Raw genomic sequence first — 18,410 nt, forward strand, 5'->3', positions numbered from 1 at the left:
TACGTTACTTTTTCCCTTAGTGGAAGCCGAGTTTGCTCGTCGGTGTACACCCACGTGCAAACTCTGCTTCCACTAGGGGAAAAAGTAACGTAGAAAAGGTCCTCCTATCACTTGATAAATTTATTTCAAGTACGGAAATAAATATTAAATCGAATGTTAATTTGATGCAAATTTCAGTAACTCCCAAAAAAAATTGGTAGTGGGCCCTTCGCCAACTACACTTTTTCCCCCAGCGGAAGCCGAGTTAGCTCGTCTAGGGAAAAAAGTGGTTGCAGAAGAAAAGTCTCCTACCACTTGGTATTGGGAATTACTGAAATTCATGCCAAATTAACATTGGATTTATTTCACTGCCAGAAACAAATTTACCAACTGGTAGAAGACTTTTCATCTACGCCGCTTTTTCCCTTGACGGAAGCCGAGTTTGTTCGTCGGTGTACTCTCGCGAAATCGTCGATGCACCATGTGGGGGAGCGCGGACAGGCCGCTCCTCGGTTACCTCGTTCGTGCGCAAGGACTAATAAATAAAAGATTAGCATTCGTCAGAATATTCTGGCATACTAAGCGTTCCGAGGGATTTATTATTCCTCGTGGTGGTCACGCGGCGTGACAAAGACGTATTGGCCCCCCCACCGATTGATGGACGTACCCAAAGATGGGGGGATTTCCAGCGCGCAATTGGTGGTAATCGGAAGCTTCGGTTCCGTGGATGCCATTGGCAAACGAACCTAACCGTGTTGTTGTTTACGTTTCGACGCCGCTGGTCCAGTTTCCGGGGACTTCAGACACACAGCAGCGCGGTGGTCTCTTCCGTCGTGTACGGAATCAATACTCGCGGCGCGGGGATTCGCGACACGAGCCACCGGCCGGCCTGACTAATTCGCGCGCATGGTAGGTCAAGGTTTACGAGAACGAGACCGAGATAAGTCGTGGAATTGTAAGGATTCTGGGCTTACGTGGCGACCGGGAGGAGAATAATATATGCATTTTCATGGAATCGATGCTATTGCATCCGCTAATGTCCTTTAAAAGCGCAACACGCCAGAGAAAGAGGAACACTGTCTGTGTTTGCCTGCATTTGCTCAGCTGGTAAACAGAAGCTTCATTTCCAAGTGCGAATCAATACTATTTCACTGTGTATATATTTGCCGATTTAAATGCTCTCAGGAACGCGAAACATCGAACGTACCGTAGATAGTGGTCTCGTCGAGGATGTGAACCTTTTTCTTGCAGAAACGCGCGAAGAACACGGTGAAGAACATGCGCAGAAAGTAGTGGATCTCTATTAGGCCGTAGAGCAACACGACCCCGCCGAAGATCCCTGTCAGCACCCAGCAGGCTGTCATCCTGACGGTGTTACACTTCGTTCTTCAACCCTAACCCCCCCCCCCCCCCCCCCCCCCCCAACACGAGACCCGCGCGTGGTCAGGCTTTGGGATTTCGCCACCGTCGTGAAGCCACCCTCCAATTTATTGATTCGTGGTCGAGACTGACGGCGTTTCCTGCTGGCTCGTTTCTCGCCAACAAACCGTTGCGCTGCTTGACTAGCATGACAAGGACTCACTGGTGTACCGGCGACAAACGACGACGAACAGACTCATTTTGGAATACCTGGCCGGCTCATGTCTACTAGACACAGCTTTCCTTTTTCTCTTATCGAACGGGCAAAGCAGCAGACCCCCCTCGAGAGTCTGAAACATGAGAAACGGAACGTTTGAACGAAAATGAGGAAATTATGATCGTTTCCACCGTTCATGCTTTTACGAACCAGCCTGTATACGCGGTTCCATTAATATATCGCGCACGCACGCGGAAGGTTCCACTTCTAGCGCAACGTTCCGAACGTCTCGGGAAGCATACGCTCGATAATGGAAAAACCGCGCCGGAGAGATAACGATCGGAATTAAAGAGGTAATTTCTGCTAGTCCGGTAAACAATGAATCACACCCGTTTCCAGGTATACACCGATACCTGACGATATTCCGGAAATCGTACGAACGTAAAGTCCTGCAAACAGACGGAAAGAGAATTGTTCCGTCCACAGGCATAGCTCGATCTACAAATATTGAGGAAACGTGTTAGACGCGGTCGCGAGGTCCGCGCTAGCCAATTGGCAATGAATTCGCTTGTGAACGGGGTGTTAAAAATAGGTATCGATATGACGGTTGCATCTTAGGATGCCGGTGAATTTTCGCAATTCTCGTCGATGCACACGAGGAAGCAACGGGTCACAATGAAAACGTCCAAGAATACGATCTTCGAACCGACACGCGTTAGAATCGTCTCGGGAGGTACACGTCGTGACTGATTGTACAAAATTTTCGAGCCGAACCTACTTTCGATACTTTCCCCTTCAAGATGTACTGGCGATTGTCACGCGTGGCACGTACCCGGTCTTATTCCAAATAAGAATCGTTCCCGAGACTGCGGCCTTTATTTCCTCACGATGCGCCAAGACGTGTGTGTCGATGCTCCCATACGGCGTTTCACGACGGTACTGGTGGGTGGCCTGTCCGAAAATCTTATCTAGCTCTTTAAGCTCTTCCCGATAAGGACAGCTCCGCCAATCGATGTCCACATACACAATGCGACCTACCGGCAGTTTGCCAAACAGGGAACCGCAGGACGCACGCTCTGTAACCCTACGTGCTCGAATTCTCACAACAATGCGTATTCGATACGCACGTTTGACGGAAAAAACGCCGCGCACAGGACACACACGCGCACCATACAGGAAACGTGAAAGAGACCGTGTAGGGCTAGGCAGTGTCCGTTCGTATCGACGACATCTCACGGACTGATGATCGACGCCTCAGCGCGGGTTAGGTAGTCACCCTTTAGGCGTCAGAGGCGCCGGTACGTCCCTTTTCAGAAAGTCGCATCTGCGCCGAGGGGACATCCAACCGTGAAACCGGCTCACCTAGTGGGAGGCGAAGCCTCATCGTGCGTTGACGTCAGAATCCTTGGGAGTCTGGTCTTAATGGGAAACTCGAAGTCTGTTGTTGTTTGTAGGCGTTGGTCGGGACGACGACGGGCTGACCAGTCCGAGGACAACGGCGTTGCGAGATTTACTGGAGAAATATGGACGATGCCTGTCGGTTTCGTCAGTCGTTTTTTCCTTTGGGAATTAGCGTTACCTGTTAAAGTTTATTTTCGTTGGAAAAACAAAGTTCCGAATGTGTAATGAGTAGACGGATTTTATGCGTTCATAGTCTATGACACTCTGTGAAATACGATAATGGACAAAACTTTTAACAAACGTGCAACGAGTTTTTTAGTTTATTCTTCGCTCCATGTGATACTTAACCCTTTGCACACCTATTTTCTTTCCAATAACTTATTTTAGAAGTTTTATTTTAAATATACTTCAAAGACAGTTGGTTGATAGGAACAAATTTAAATAATTTTTTTTTTTAATATTGTGAAATGTAATACGTAATTAAAGTGGCAATTTAAAAATGTCAAGTGTGACTCGGTATAGGGGTACCTGTGAATGAGATTGAGGGCGAGTCACACTCGGCAAAGGAGTTGAAAGGGTTAAGAGAAGAAAGAAGTGCCTACTTTTGTTCTTGTTTTCATGAATTACTTCATGATGTTTGCATGTGATGAATGTTGGACGTAACTGTGTAGATGGATACTTTGCATAAAAATCATTAGTTTAGTAATTAAGTAGAAGTAACATACTTTTGAGAGATTTACTTCCTAAGTTATGTTTTGCTATAAAATTGGAAGCACTTTGTTTTCAGAGGTATAATTATATAATGTTATGTTCACTTTTTCTTGCAATACTGGTACTCCTGGTTTTTTTTTTGGTAATGATAATGTAAATGATACATAATTTTAGCGGTATAAAAGTTTATGTCTAATATATGCGAAGTTTTAACGCATATTCTGCTGTGCTACAAACGTAAAACTTGTGTTACAAGTAGCTGATATTCATATCGCATATCGTTATTTATTTCCGTTGTGCGATATTTAGTATTTAATAACGTTGACTGTAGGTCACTAAGAATATACACAGAACGTTGAACACGGCACTTATACGATCAATCAAATTCTTTGTCTGCAGATTTTGTACTTTTGTAGACAACCAGTGATTAATCGTCTGCTGTAAAAATGTAACTAATGAATAAAAACTAGTCCTGCATCATTAAATCTCTGAATAGCCATGAATTAAAACAAGTTTTTTTTTAGTCAGAATATGCATAAAAGGTGGGACATTAAGATGAAAAAACCATTGGTTTCTCGTTCTAAACTTTGAAAACGTCTTGTCTAAAAGCAGAAGCAAAAATCGCAGAGAAAAAAGCTTTGAAATGTAATTAATAACGTCCTTGTCCTTTTCGTTTTTGCCCGTTGATCCATGAAACGCGGCGACATCTACCTTTACATTTATCACGAGATTATGTGGATTATTTATAAAAAATTGAGCGTAGGTTTCTTCGATATTTATTAATAAAGTACTGTGTTAATAGTATAAGGATAGGAAAGAGCAAACAGCCAAGGTACTGGATATTATTAATGGCAATCCCCTACAATTTATCCGTAGAGTCCCATTGCATCGCTCGATGATTATCGTGTTCGATTAATGCGTTACATCATAATTGCTGTAAATTATTCTTACAGAAAAATAGGTGTCATTTAGTACGTCTTGTTTTCTAGAATTTCAACGAGAAAACCTGAGAATATTCGTTATTGAAAGTATCATTGAGACGTACATATATAGACAGTAACGAAACGTTATGCGATATCCTCGTGAAATTAGCCTATTTACTAACCGATAGTAATGTTTACGTTACATAATTTTTTGTAAAACGAAACTACTAGATAGGGAGTGTCAAGCAAACGAAAAGTGAAACGAACAAATATTTCCTCACATCATATAACTGTCGCTACAAGCATACACGTGAAATTTGACAATCACTTCGTAAATACATTCGGATCAAGTGCCGAAAGAGTTTAAATGGTAGAATTCCATTCAAAAAAATTCCAAACAACGCGATACGATGCTTCGATTTTACGATTTATACCGAATGAATTTACGAACTTGTAAAAGACGCGTTGGTAAATTTGCATTTGAATCGACTCCCTTTGCTTGCTCGATCGTTCGATGACAGGATACCTCGAGTTCGATGGAAATTTTTACTCTCTCACTGCTACTTCTCCACACAAACCGCCAGAAACTGTTGATTCGATTTATAGTCGGGACTTATCTTGCAAAAGATATAATTGTTCTACGCATGGAAGATCAAGCATAGATTCGTTAAACGCTGTTTGAACGCGAAGCATGCACTGGCGATACGACGGAAAGGCGCTGGTGGTCAGGAAACACTTTCCTGCTGATGTTTTATGGAAAACGCGTGGTCCGCGATCGAACGACCACGAAATCGGCATTAAACAAACGGAGAACAGAGTGACACGACGTGGGAGCACACCGAAAAGAAACTCGATTGCTGCTGAGAGAACTTCCTTGAAACATTTTTTTCAATCTAATGATAGAACAGCGAATAAAGGTTAATTTGCACTGGAATGAAAGTCAGATGATCGGTTAATGATTCTTATAGGATTCAAACATGTCGATAGTTATACGTAGCATACGAATATTTGTCTGACTGGAACTAAGTTACTTCCACTCCGTGTATGATCAAAAAGTCACGACTGACCCTAACAATCCAACTGGCAATGTGACGATTCTTTTTGATGGAATATCAGATGGTATATACTATACATTACAAAAGGAATATATATCACATTTATTAAAAAAAAAAATTCACTTGTACAGTACGGTTTGTATAATAAGTTTTGAAGATTCGTGATTACTCAGATCTGGTTTCAGTACACTTTTTAGAGCGCTTACGTACTGGCGGTTTATTCGTGACCTTGGAAGAACTCCGTGACAAATGGCTTATCCCCGGATTCGTATTTCGTTAGGGGTCTATCATATGGAATAGGAAACACAGGTACTCCAACCTCTTCCTCTTGAACCGGAAATGTTGTTGATCCAGTCTACGAAACGAATGGAACACTTTTAGAGATATTTTTCTAAGGCTAAAGAAAAATAGTTATAGTTTTACATACAACGAATTTTGGTACAAATACAATGCCAGCTTCGTAGTTCATTATGTAATGTGACTTTTTAGTCATCCCCCATGCGGCTTTGCTTAAATTAGCGCTGGTGAGGACGAACCACGGGATTTTCTTTAAGTCGGGCGAAAATCTTGTGTAAGACTTTATGTGAGGCATGGCTTTGTCTCTCACTGTGTGTGAAGCCTTCCACTGGCTGAGGACATCATTAGATGTTTAAAAATAATTAAGATTGTAGTTGATCACATAAAGAATATAAATCTCAGGTGTGAGGCTTTCACCCGACTGATGTCGTTGTTATCATGCACGTTACTACTATCGAGGCTTTCAGGTGTCAGTACGTTTAAGAAAAATTATTCGAAGTGTGTCATTAGGCCCCTAAGAAAAGTAGTTACAATGCTGATGGAACCGTGAAATAATTATTCCAGAAGGGTACAACCATGAACGAGTTATAGGAGAAGACCTTACATGTACGTGTCATGTAAATTCGAGAATTTTTGCAGCCCACTTTTCTGGGACGTCGACGCCCCATTACCATTTTAGTGTCTCTACCCACCGTTTTTATAATGTAGAGGTCACTAAAATCACAGACTTTTAGTGTCAGCACTACAGATTAGGTGGGCCGCCAAGTTCCGTAAGGCAAGTCTACTACTATACCTCGTTGGTGATACGACTCACACCTGAAAGCTTCAATAACAGTAATCGAATGCGAATGTGAAAAAAAGGCTTACTGTAGGTGTGATTCTATCCACACTTGCTTAGTGTGCGTTTGAAGACTGTAGGGTAAGCAACAGGATGCAACTTGGCAATCAAAACTGTTTTTATAATTTTTTATTGAGGGATAAATGAACTGAAACGTCGGGAAACTTTTTAAACCGCTTCCACTCTCTCTCGACATGGCGGGTACGATTTCTTTTAGAAGCCAACAGTCATAGCTCTGACCTAAGCTGCCGATACTGGAACTTTGAGCAACAATTGGCCACTGAGGCGCATCCGGAGGTAACGTGGCATGCTTTGACAGAACAGCGGCTAACTTTCGATACCCCCAAGAATCGTATTCTAAGTCTTTGTGTGTTCCAGGAACAGAAGCCACGAAGAACACATTGACAGATGTGAAATCTGCTCTTCGGACAGTCGAGATCCATTCTGTTAAAGCTGGCTGTCTGTATTTATGCAGGTAACGCTCCAGATCCTTCTTGAAACCTGTTGGTGATTCTCCGTCGCGGGAATTTGCGGATTCCGGTAGTGGCGGAAGGTGAGGCGAAATCCACAATCTGATTAAGACAAAATGGAACCAACCGTTTATCCGTTACTGTCATTCTTTCGAAACAAACAAATGGACATGAAATGATTTTTAAAATTATTTCACAGACCCTTGAGTTCTATTCTCCCAGTCATCAGAATACAAGTTTGCGGTGGATACTACAACTCTTATGCCATCGTCTTTGTACTTTAGGATCATTGTTTTGGTGTGATGACAACCAAACTTGGTTGGCATCTCTATAGGTATCAAAGTAATATTTAAGCCCGCTTTTTCTTCATCTACCCGTTCTCCATATAATATTAACATATCCGTACGCTGACCAGCCAGCAAATATTGTGAACATAACCACCCGACATCAACCATAAAATTTATTTGTAAGCTAGAGACAATTTCTCCTAGGCTTCTGTCTAAGATTTCAGGAAATGTTATAGAAAACTGTTGATCGTATGTTTCCTGTGACTTCTGAATTCTTGTAAAGAATAAATGATATGGTGCTGACAAAGCATATTTGAGGGCAAAGTGTCCTGGTTCAACCACTGACACTTGTAGACCATGCCGTTTCATCATTTTAATTACTCTCTCTCTAACTTCATCCCTGGACTTTGCAGAGTTGCACACTTGAAATGCTTCGAATACGGATGATCGTTTTGAACAATTAGAACTAGAACTACTGTTTGAACTTTCATTAGAACTTTGAGCACATTCCTGAACTTCTTCATCATGATTTGACTTGGACCTTTTCTTTTCGCTGTCATCATTACTAAAACTACTGTTGTTCCTTTTTTTCACCTGAGAGGATTCTTCTTTTCGCATTCTTTCCTCTGTCAATTGGAGATTATTTAACTCTTCCTTCATTACGTTTACTTTACTGCTGATCGTGTTGCTCTGACTACTGCTAGCAGAAGATTTAAAAAGAGCTTCTGCTTCATCATCCATTCCTTTCAATTTGTTATCTCGCCTTTGGGTAGTTACTTGTTTATGTCTCTCTACCTTATTTTTCAAGGCCTGACTTAGTCCAATGTCTTTATTCGTGGCAGTGGAATTTTTTGTTGTTGAGGGCATGTTATTTTCACTATTATTTCTGTGCTTCCTTAATACCATTTGTAAAACTTTTAACTGATCAACTAAAAGCGATCGATTGTTACACTCAAAGTCAAGAGTATCAGGTACCATTATCTCCCCTTCTAATTGATTCATCACAATCTTTTCCACTGAAACAAAATATTCACCTTTTTGGTCACCACAAAGGAAAGTGGTTAAGAAATAACGGTAAATAAATGAACGTTACTCACAATGCGGATGTGACATCTCGTTGAAATGGATCGGATTCTTTCGGTAACATTTTTCCATGTAGGGACATTCTTTCTTCATCGAATCTTGTATGAAAAGATGCAAACTTTTGAATCGTACAAAGTTAGGCTTTAACCTAAACATCAACTGAAATTGTCTTACCATTGTTCTTGCAATAACTCATCGCCATATTTTATCACTCCCTTCTGCACAATACAAATAATCGAGATGAAATAGTTTTTAAAATTATACATAAAAATCGTAACATGCAATTCCACGTCTGTTCCAAAACATACAGATGTTATAATTTCAATTTACAGACGTGGACGACAGATGGCGTTGTATTTCCTGTAACGCTAGTGCAGCTTAAATCGAAATTTAGTTGTGGTTGTTAGGTGTGATTTGCAAATTCTAATCAAAAACCAATTTCATTATTTAAGAATTTATCTAACTAATACTCCACTAAAATGTCGTTTTCTAAAAGAAATAAGAAAATCGCTTCGAATCACCATAGTTTTTCTCATGAGAGATAGTTATATTTTTCCTGAAGTGCAAAACTATGTTCGCATAATGTTCGATATTGAAAGTTGTTCGTCTTTAAGGGGTTAGAACGCGATCAGGTCACGAAGAATAACCACATTTCATTCGCAGAAAGAATATATATGACTGTTTCTTTAATGCTTTTAAGGAAATACATTTTAAATTTCTTGAATGGCTAAGGTGGGAGGACGATCTTGATACCCATAACCGTAAAGTGTTAACGTATGGCGTAAGTTAGCGTGGCGAACAATACTGTAATTCAGAAGTTAGCCCATTACGTCTATTTTTATCGTACAGCCATCGCGATATTTATTTCTCTGTTTAACTATTCTGATATCGCTTTCGGTCGAAGCGTAACTAAATAAATTCAAACTCTTTAATATAGTAAAGTCGAAAAAGGCAGATCTTGTGCTATCTAGTATCCCATTAAACTTGACTTAAGTAACTTTCAACTGCAATTAGCAATCGTGTTTTACTTTGCTGCGCTAACTACACAGTCGAGATAAGCGTAAGAAAATGAAAGTAATAAAAAGTTTCTATATAACTTCAGTTTCCGTGAATTGATCCATAAAAATTTATATTCGTCTAAACATTCGCAATCTAACTATCAACAACACAAATACCATAAACTTTCAACAGTACGTCGTTTTAAATATCGCAGAGAAGTTATTAAAAAATCGTAGAAAGAGCTACTAACGGTACCAGAAAATAAATACAGCAGTGCATTTTATCATCTGGACGAAGATGTGAAGTTGGTGCATTCATTCAGGAGGTTCGTATTTTAATAATTTACTATAAAAACATTATTTTTGTTAAAGTTGGTATCTAAATTTTTCGATCATACCTCATGCCTCATAGTAAACGCAACTCGCGACAGATGTTCAAAATTATCGTTCGAAACGACTAACAGTCAATCGGCTTAACACGTGGAGCGTTGTGTCAATTATATGTGGCCAATAATGGTAACATTTCTTATAACATTTTCTAACATTTGTAAACAACTTTGGCGGTTGCGGTTGGTCTCATCGCGTAGTGTAAAAAAGACGATCATCAAAATCAGCTCGGTGTTTATCGTGTTAAAGAAGAATATTCAAAAGCGACAGGGAACGATTAAGAGCGTCTCGACGGGTAACTGCGCGTTCGTAACCGATCCGAGCTCGAGCACCAAAGTTTCGTTTCGACGAGGAAACTTAGAAACCGCATTACGATGCTCTCCAGGGTTGACGAGTAAGCTCTTAGGCGGGGAACTGTACCGGCAAATTTCCATTTTTGCAGAAACAATTAGTCGCGACGCAAAGAGTAAAGGACGGCTTTAAAAATCGGCTCGCGAGCCGTCGCTTAATATGCATGCGCATAATTTACTCAGTCGAGACGATATCGGATTCAGTAGAAAAAAATCGTCACGGTGCATTTTGACCGCGATTCGTTGGTAACTGTTGGGTGGTACGTGAGAAAGACAAATTGGAAAGCTTAGTTGCGTTTCGTGGGCAAATTTGAAGTTTCGAGTGTGGACCACGGATAACACAGAAACCCTTTTGGGGATGAATGTACAGGATTGTGGAAGCTTGCAGAAGGTCTGATTTGTTTTGTTTTATGGAAACAGGTTTGACACATTATTGTCCTCTTCCTTCCTTTACTTAAGTCTTTATACACTGCTCAAAAGAATTAGGGGATCGTTAATACGAACGGTCCTGTTGCATCCACTAAGCGAAAAAAAAAACAAGATAAGTGCTGTAGGTTTGCTAAATTGATGTCTTTTCCGTATAATATTAACACTCTGATAATTGCTAATAATAATTGTATAAAAAACCGTTTCGAGATTACACGACGTATCCACGAGTAGAGCGATTCTAATACATGATCCTGTAATTATAAAATACAGAGAATTATTTCCATTTTTTTATAGGCTGACGGAAATTAGAGTTTGTAGAATTAAAGCGAACCGTAGCGTGCTGCATTTTCACCTATCTCAGCCGCAACAGTGTAGACATGAATCACGAACGGTCATTTATTTCCCATCAATCTATATTGAATAGACTACTGGGATAACGAGAACAGAGCCGATTTTATTACGGTTTGGAAAATACAGTGCTATATGATTCTTTTCATAGTGTTCCATCACAAAGTTTCTAGAAAGAAATTGTATACTACGTAAGAATATATTATTCCGTTATAAGCAAATGAAGGATCATTTTGATATTTCTACTAATAAAGTCCTAGTAATTTAAGAATTTTTACTTATGTAACTTATGTATTGGTTTCGGAGAATTAATTTTTTGTTAACGTTTTCATTAGCGCTAGTGAAAAAAACAAATATTCAAAATTGCCCCTCTGTGAAAGTTTTAAACGTACGTAAATAAATGCAGGTTTCAGGTCAAGTTCACTCAAACAAGTAGAACCGAAGTATAGTGGGTAGACGGGGACATCAGGGTTAAGGGTTCTCATCTTTGTCAGAGATAAATGACTCCTCGAAAATCTATTCCACCAAACAATTTCTTAGATGAGATGTCAGGTAATGGAAGATAAGAACTGTGTATTTAATTAATATCTTAGCTAAATTAACTATGGAACTCGTGTCACTCGATTATCAAGTATGAACGCTTGCAATTAGTATTTCAATCATGAAACAGTAGAAGTAATTAACAGATCTAGTTCCGAAGTTTTGCTTCTTTCTCGATTACCATTTAGTAACTATGTATAAAGAAATGGAGATCTACATTAATTCGCGTTTATTCATGTCATCCAGTACTTTTAAGTTCTTTCGAAAGTTCTACCCAGCACATTGCTGTTCATTTTATTTTTATCCCGCTTGGATGGCGCTAAAAAGCTTAACGAACTGGTGGACAAGAATAAGCTTCATTAGAAGCTTGGACGTCTACAGAGCAGTGAAGCACAGAAGCTGGAGAAGGAATGAGGTATTTCAATACTCAGATTTCTTCGTGACTCGAGTACCAATGCACAGAACTTATGCCAATAACAAGGGCAAGGGGTATTAAATATTATTTTTCTGGAGATGTCAATCGTAAATTATGTATACTTATATATTAGAGGTTACAAAAAAGAGTTTTGGGTCAGCTGTCAATAAAGGGTATCATCGTAGTAAAAACATGTTGTATTTACGAAGTATCTAATTTCTAAATTAATTCCCTTTAAGATAAATTCTGAAGATTTTTAACTCCCTGAAGAGGGTTCCGGGGTAAAGGAGCCTAAATAAAGGAACTATTCTTTATGGTTCCATTAAATTACTACTATATCCATATAGTTGACAGTAAAGATATACTGAGATAACTCAGCAGAATCATAAACAGTAGCTACATTTTCAGTTTCGAGCCCAAGTCCGATTTCATCACCTCCAAAATTTTCATAACTGATCTAAAAGGGAAACCAATCTTAGAAGAGAGGTTTTTACACAGTCGTAGACAAGGTCTTCGTTCGATATCACTTGCCTAGTGTCGTGATATCGTTTGTTAACTGCTGGACCCAACCTCTGTTTATAGCCCCACTCAGTTTACTACCTCAATATATTGTTACTGTCGGTAGACATTTATGTATGTCAGAGAGATATGAACGGATTATAACATTAGGCCACGTTGGTTTGATGGACACAGTTGGAGTACAAATGGTTATTCTTTCTTGTATTGCCAAAATCCATTGTGTAATTGTCTCTCCTGCAGTAATTGTCCAGCACACTTTAGATTAGACACGTTTTTATATTTACATCCCCTATTACTAGCACTTCCAGCCTGACGAATACGATTAAATAACTTTCAATTTTTCACTGTCTCTACGATTACATTTAGAACTTATATGCATAAGGTGATATTGAGTTCATTAATTTCAATTGCTTTGATCTCTTTAAGACTTTTTTCAGGGTACCAATTCTTTCTTTTCTTCTTTTTATATACCACTCTATCCACAAACTTACCTTGAGTCAAAGTTACCCCAATTTACAGTAAGTACTGTACCTTCAAACAACACAGTTTCCATAGCCTCTTCTCCCACGAGAATCCACCAGCAAACATTCCGTATACAAAACAAGTCCCAATCTTCAAACAAATACCACGATCACGTTCCTCCTTTCTCAAGTAACTCCTAATTAATTCACCTCTAAAACGAACTATTAACGAAAGCTCCGTTTCCGGACATCCAGAGAACACGAAGCCCGCGCGTAACAGCTTCCCAATGGTACCCAGTGCCGTGTAAATAACAACAAAGTCAAATGTCAAGCGGCCGAAAACCAGAAGGCGAACACGGACGGGTCGAGACCGACCGAAAAGTGGTATCAGTCAGGCTTGCAGGATCTGGCCAGAGGGAGCGAGCGTGTGTGTGAGAGAGAAATATATAGAGTGTGAGAAAGAGACAGAAGGGTGGGAGAGATGCCGTGCGTCGAGACGCCTCGGTCCGCTCAGTCACCGCCCAGACCGCGCCGCGAGCGATTCCTCCGACGGGGCTGTGTCCCGTCCTTTCGGCTCCCTTTTCAAAACTTGCGTCGATGTGTCGACGTACCTTCGCGTGGTGAAACCGCGGTGACGTCCTCGGATGCATCGTCTTGACAATCGTCGTCGTCCTTCCAAGGTGTCCCCGTGTGAAACGTTCTCCAGCGCACGTGCACGCGCTTTTTACCTGTCCCGCGCGTTTCGATTCAAACGGACCAAACTCTGGCGAGAAACGTAAATACACATCGTTGATCCAGGGGGTCGCGCGATGACCGTGTGATTTTTTTCACCGAATGTGGCGATAAAAGAAAAAAACACCCCCGTCGGTCGCGATCACGTGAATCCCCACGAGTTGTGAAGTAGATAGTAGTGGTGCCGTGGTGGAAGCGGCCGCGTCGGATCCTGCGGGAAGCGGTTTCCTCTGGAGGCTCTCCGAAGGCAATCAAGATCCATCGCCGCCCGGAAATGCCGGAAAGTCAAGGTCCGTTTTATTTACTCCGTTTCACCGCTGTGTTTACAGAACGGACTACGAAACGTGATGAGCTTATGTTATTCTAATGATAGCTGTCCGATCGAAATTTGTTCCGCTGGTGTAGTATGATTCAAGGAGAGGTTTCAGATGATTTTACCGAATTTTTTGTCAGCCTTTTTTTTCTAGAGTTTTCAATAATTTTTAAAAGTTTGAAAGTTTTATATAACGTTTTTTTCTTTTAAAGCAGAGACATATTAAGAAAATATTATTTACCTGCATTGAAATGATGTTCAAAATGGTGGTCATCAGCTGTAATAGACCCGCGTAAACGGTTAGGAAACGACTGCTAACTTCTATTTATGTCGTCTGCACTGATGGTTAAGTATGCAAATAAATTTTCGGTGGAACAGCTAGCAGTAGCATATACGGATATATCTGCAAAGATAGAATTTTATGGATTAATTTCTCAAAACTGGAGGTAACCAAAAATTTATTTACTCTTTTAAAGGTTTCAGTAGGTTCGAAATAAAAATCAAACCTGAATAAACTTTCTGAATGTATTGAATCCTTGACGATCGAATATTCTATAAATGCATAAAATCCGCAGTCTACTGATCACATTTCGTGGTCCACTCTGTATACACTGGGCCCGTGAAAGATTTCCTCGTGGATATCTTCTGGATTGACAAGATCCCCGCGCAGACTACAGTAGTACCCGCTTAATTGACGCTGGATCGAACAGCTGTTTTACGATCTGTAGTACAGATAATGTAGACATTCGCGAAGGGGCCAGGAATTGTTGAAGATGATATTAAGACATTTATCAAACATGCAGTAAACGTTATGGGGCATTAGAAAATTGCTGAAAGTCTGAAAGAAATATTGTTTAGTGGATATTAAAGCTCGATGGATAATGATTATATATTATTTTTAAGCAAGATAATATTTTCTCCATACAGATAATGTGTTCCAATACTTATGATTGGTAGTATAACTCTGCGTCAATTAACACTTTGATGTTTTATGACGTAGTAGTACCTCTTTTTTTAAAACAAAGCTGAGAGCGATTGATGTAGTAGTACGTCTTTTCAAACACAATAGCTGAGAGCAGTTGACGTAGTAGTACGTCTTTCTTGAAGAAGAACTAGAATAGTAAAAAATAGGGAAAAATCACTTTTCGTATATGTAATGTTTGACAAAAGTTAAGAGGTAGTTTATAAATATTTTTAGAACCCTTGAAGTTGTATGTTTGTAAACATAAGAACCCTCCCACTAGTAATGTGTTAAACGGGGAGAAAAGCGTCAATTAAGCTGAATCGAATTCTTCGAAGTATTTGGGTTAGTCCTCGCAGCCCAAATCGGACTCTTCGGAAGTTGAAACATTGAACTTTGCATATGGGACACTAGGTAAAGTTCTTTTAGTTTTTCTCGCGGAAAGAGATTCACGTGGTAATCCTGGCGTGGAAAGTTGAGATCGTAGAATCTTGTCTGGGCAGGCTGAAAGGATTCGATCGACGACCGTCTCTTGACCCGTTGTATCTTCTCGTTTCCGTTCTGAAAAACTACGACCATCTTTCTGCCAGGTTGAACGAGTAATTACCTCCAATCCCGAAAGTTTCTTCGTCGAATTCGTACTCGAAGTACCTATATTATCGTTAACGAAGGAACGAGCTTTCTTCGGGTATTAAAAGCTCCCAGAGTTGCATCGATGTTATGCTAAAAGGGGCGCGATCTTTCGCAATGGTTCTCTTTAATCTACGGGAACTTGCGTATTCAGACTTAGGGTAAATGTCCTAATTACTGCCACCTTAAGATTGTAGTGTAACTTTATTTCATTATTTTACGTGTTGTTTAACCCAAACATCGTCTCAGCTTGAGGCATAATATTATTTAACATCTCTTTTATTAAAAAAAATAATCGTATACATTAAATATGGAGAATTAATTGTAATAAGGACAGCCGAAAGAAAGTTTCGACACACTTTTACACGAAATTAAAAATATACAGTTTGGGAATTCTTCACATGGAACACTTGTCTTTATTCAAGTGATCTGGAGAATTCCAGAAAATTCCTTACATAATTAAAAATTAATTAAAATCTGCGAGCAATCCCAGTGTCTCTGTAACTGTCACCCTAAAAATTAACGTAATTCAAATATACTTCATTTTATACAATAGATATACTTAAGTTGAATGGTAAAATTACGTGCCTTTTTTCTGTATGATTTCGTCGTCACTTACGTAGTTACGTTTTTCATTTTTCATCATTAATTTTTAAATACCAGGTACCTACAGGTACATGTATTTCTAGATTTCTATGTAAAACAGAGTCTCAATTTAATAATAAAATTTTTTGTATACAAATCTTTATACGTTACGTTTTTATTAATTGTAAATAAAATTATAAGTGACAATATTAGTGATACTGGCAGTAATTGGGACATTTACCCTATCGTTGAAGTTCGTCCGGGACGTCGATCTCGAATGCAACTTTTCGACAAGCAGTTTCGCAAGCATTCGGAAAAAGTTTCTTTTCCTAGGCAATTGTTTGGGAACGCCTGACGCCTCGAGGATCCCCGTAACTTTCGAAACAAAGATCCATCCGATCCCCGTGGCGTTTGTACCGGTTACGAACCGCGGGGATATAAAGACGCGGAAGACAATTTCCAAGGGACGTTGCAGTTCCGTCACGTTTTCTCGAGCTGTTATAGCGATCAGGTTCACGCTGGAAAATCGTCGTATGACTTTAATTAACCGCGAACACTGGTCCCACGTTTTACGAACTTGCAATCAGTTGATCTGGATTGTTAAAAGTAACACGCTCGATTACCAACAAACGATTCAACGAAGTTTCCGCGAGAATCATCGCAAATGGATCGTCTGTATTTGATTATTCGAGTTGGCAATTTTCGTTTATTCTATTCTTTCGTTTATCCAATCTCGTTTAGCCATGATAAAAAGAAAATCACGTTGGCTCGGGTGTCGATGCGAAAAATCGCGATTCCACGGAAGCTCGGAGCTCGGAGCTCGAGCGTATTGGAGGCGAAATTCGACGGTTGGTCGTGGCAAATTAAAAATGATATTTATGGTAGAATGTAAATCGTTCTTGGTAGTCGCGATTTAACAGGCGCGACCGACGTTTACACGCACGGCTCTAGATTTAAAACAGCTCGGAGTATCGGCGCGACTATTAACTCGGATTAACTGGTATTAGGCAAGTCGCTTCTCGAGTGGTTCACTGGATAAATCGTGAATATATGGTCGCGTCTAAACGTGTAATCTGACCCGACGGATATACGGTGCCATTTTTTTCGACGGTGGAATAGATGTACCTATTACTTAATTAGGTTACTACTACTATTACCTATTTATTAATTAGGTTACTACTATTATTACTAATTTACCTTAAGGTTGTAGCATAACTTCATGTAATTATTTTACCTTTTGTTTGACGTCAAAATCGTCTCAATTTGGAAGATAATATTATTTAACATCTCTTTTATTAAAAAAGGAAATAGTTTTATACTTTGAATATGAAGAATTAATTGATAATTAAAATCTGAGAGTAATCCCAGTGTCCCTTTAACTGTCATCTCAAAAATTAAAGTAATTTTTATATACTTTAACAATTCATTTTTTAGAATAGATGTAGGTTGAGTAGTACAATTACGGCTCCTTTTTCAGTATGATTGCGCCATTACGTTTTACCAATGTAGTCGCATTTTTGACGGACGAATTGCACTTTCATTGAACAACGTTAATTTTTACATACCAGCTAGGTGTTAGTGCACGTATTTCTTTGTTTTTACGTAAATCACAGATCTAATTGAATAATAAAATTATTTGTATAGAATTCTGTATATGTTACGTTTTTATTAAGTAAAATAGTAAAGATGGCAGTAATTGGGACACTTTATATCTATGGTTGTCAGGAAAAACGCCGCTGTCACATAATATCACTTCCGAGATATTATCGTTTAAAGTCCAATTATTATTATCATTTGTATGCAACAGTGTGCTATTTCTGGTAAAATAACATTACTTTCTCGACCGTACAAAATCTGTTTTCATGCATGTTTCTCTGATAAATACACAAATCCTATATTCTGCAGCTTAATTAATGAATAAACTCGAATATTAAAAATTATGAAATGTGGCGATCTTCCTTACAGTCGAAGATATCGTTGTTTTTATTTACAGGATTGGTAAGTTGCGCCACGATTTTCATGCAAATTGATCTCGGCCAGTGACTCGTTAATCGTATCCGACGATACACACTTGAACGGGAAAAAACCATTTTCCTTTTCGCACACGGATTTCGCTGCACGT

The 18,410-nt window shown here is 39.5% G+C and overlaps 2 protein-coding genes across 3 annotated transcripts in view; both read right to left on the reverse strand.

Annotated features, from left to right (window-relative positions):
* LOC107188601 (protein THEM6) overlaps window positions 1-1,343 on the reverse strand; it is a 4,178-nt gene extending 2,835 nt beyond the window's left edge. Inside the window, exon 1 of the mRNA XM_015576921.1 lies at window positions 1,187-1,343. Within this exon, the coding sequence (XP_015432407.1) occupies window positions 1,187-1,343 (157 nt within the window). The remainder of the gene's footprint in view (window positions 1-1,186) is intronic.
* Window positions 1,344-5,738: 4,395 nt separating this feature from the next.
* LOC107188076 (probable tyrosyl-DNA phosphodiesterase) lies at window positions 5,739-8,858 on the reverse strand. Of its 2 annotated transcripts, XM_015576323.1 has the most exons (6): window positions 8,795-8,858; window positions 8,635-8,718; window positions 7,452-8,553; window positions 6,810-7,352; window positions 6,073-6,274; window positions 5,739-6,000 (listed from the first exon to the last, which is right to left on the reverse strand). In XM_015576323.1, the coding sequence occupies exons 1-6, from the start codon at window positions 8,820-8,822 to the stop codon at window positions 5,863-5,865; spliced, it is 2,097 nt and encodes a 698-aa protein (XP_015431809.1). In that variant the 5' UTR covers window positions 8,823-8,858; the 3' UTR covers window positions 5,739-5,862. The 2 variants fall into 2 exon arrangements, with proteins under 2 accessions (XP_015431809.1, XP_015431816.1); XM_015576330.1 differs by lacking the exon at window positions 6,073-6,274.
* Between the last annotated feature and the right edge of the window lie 9,552 nt (window positions 8,859-18,410).

The sequence above is a fragment of the Dufourea novaeangliae genome, unplaced genomic scaffold (genome assembly GCF_001272555.1).
Source record: "Dufourea novaeangliae isolate 0120121106 unplaced genomic scaffold, ASM127255v1 scaffold16, whole genome shotgun sequence".
Classification (NCBI taxonomy): Eukaryota; Metazoa; Arthropoda; class Insecta; order Hymenoptera; family Halictidae; genus Dufourea; species Dufourea novaeangliae.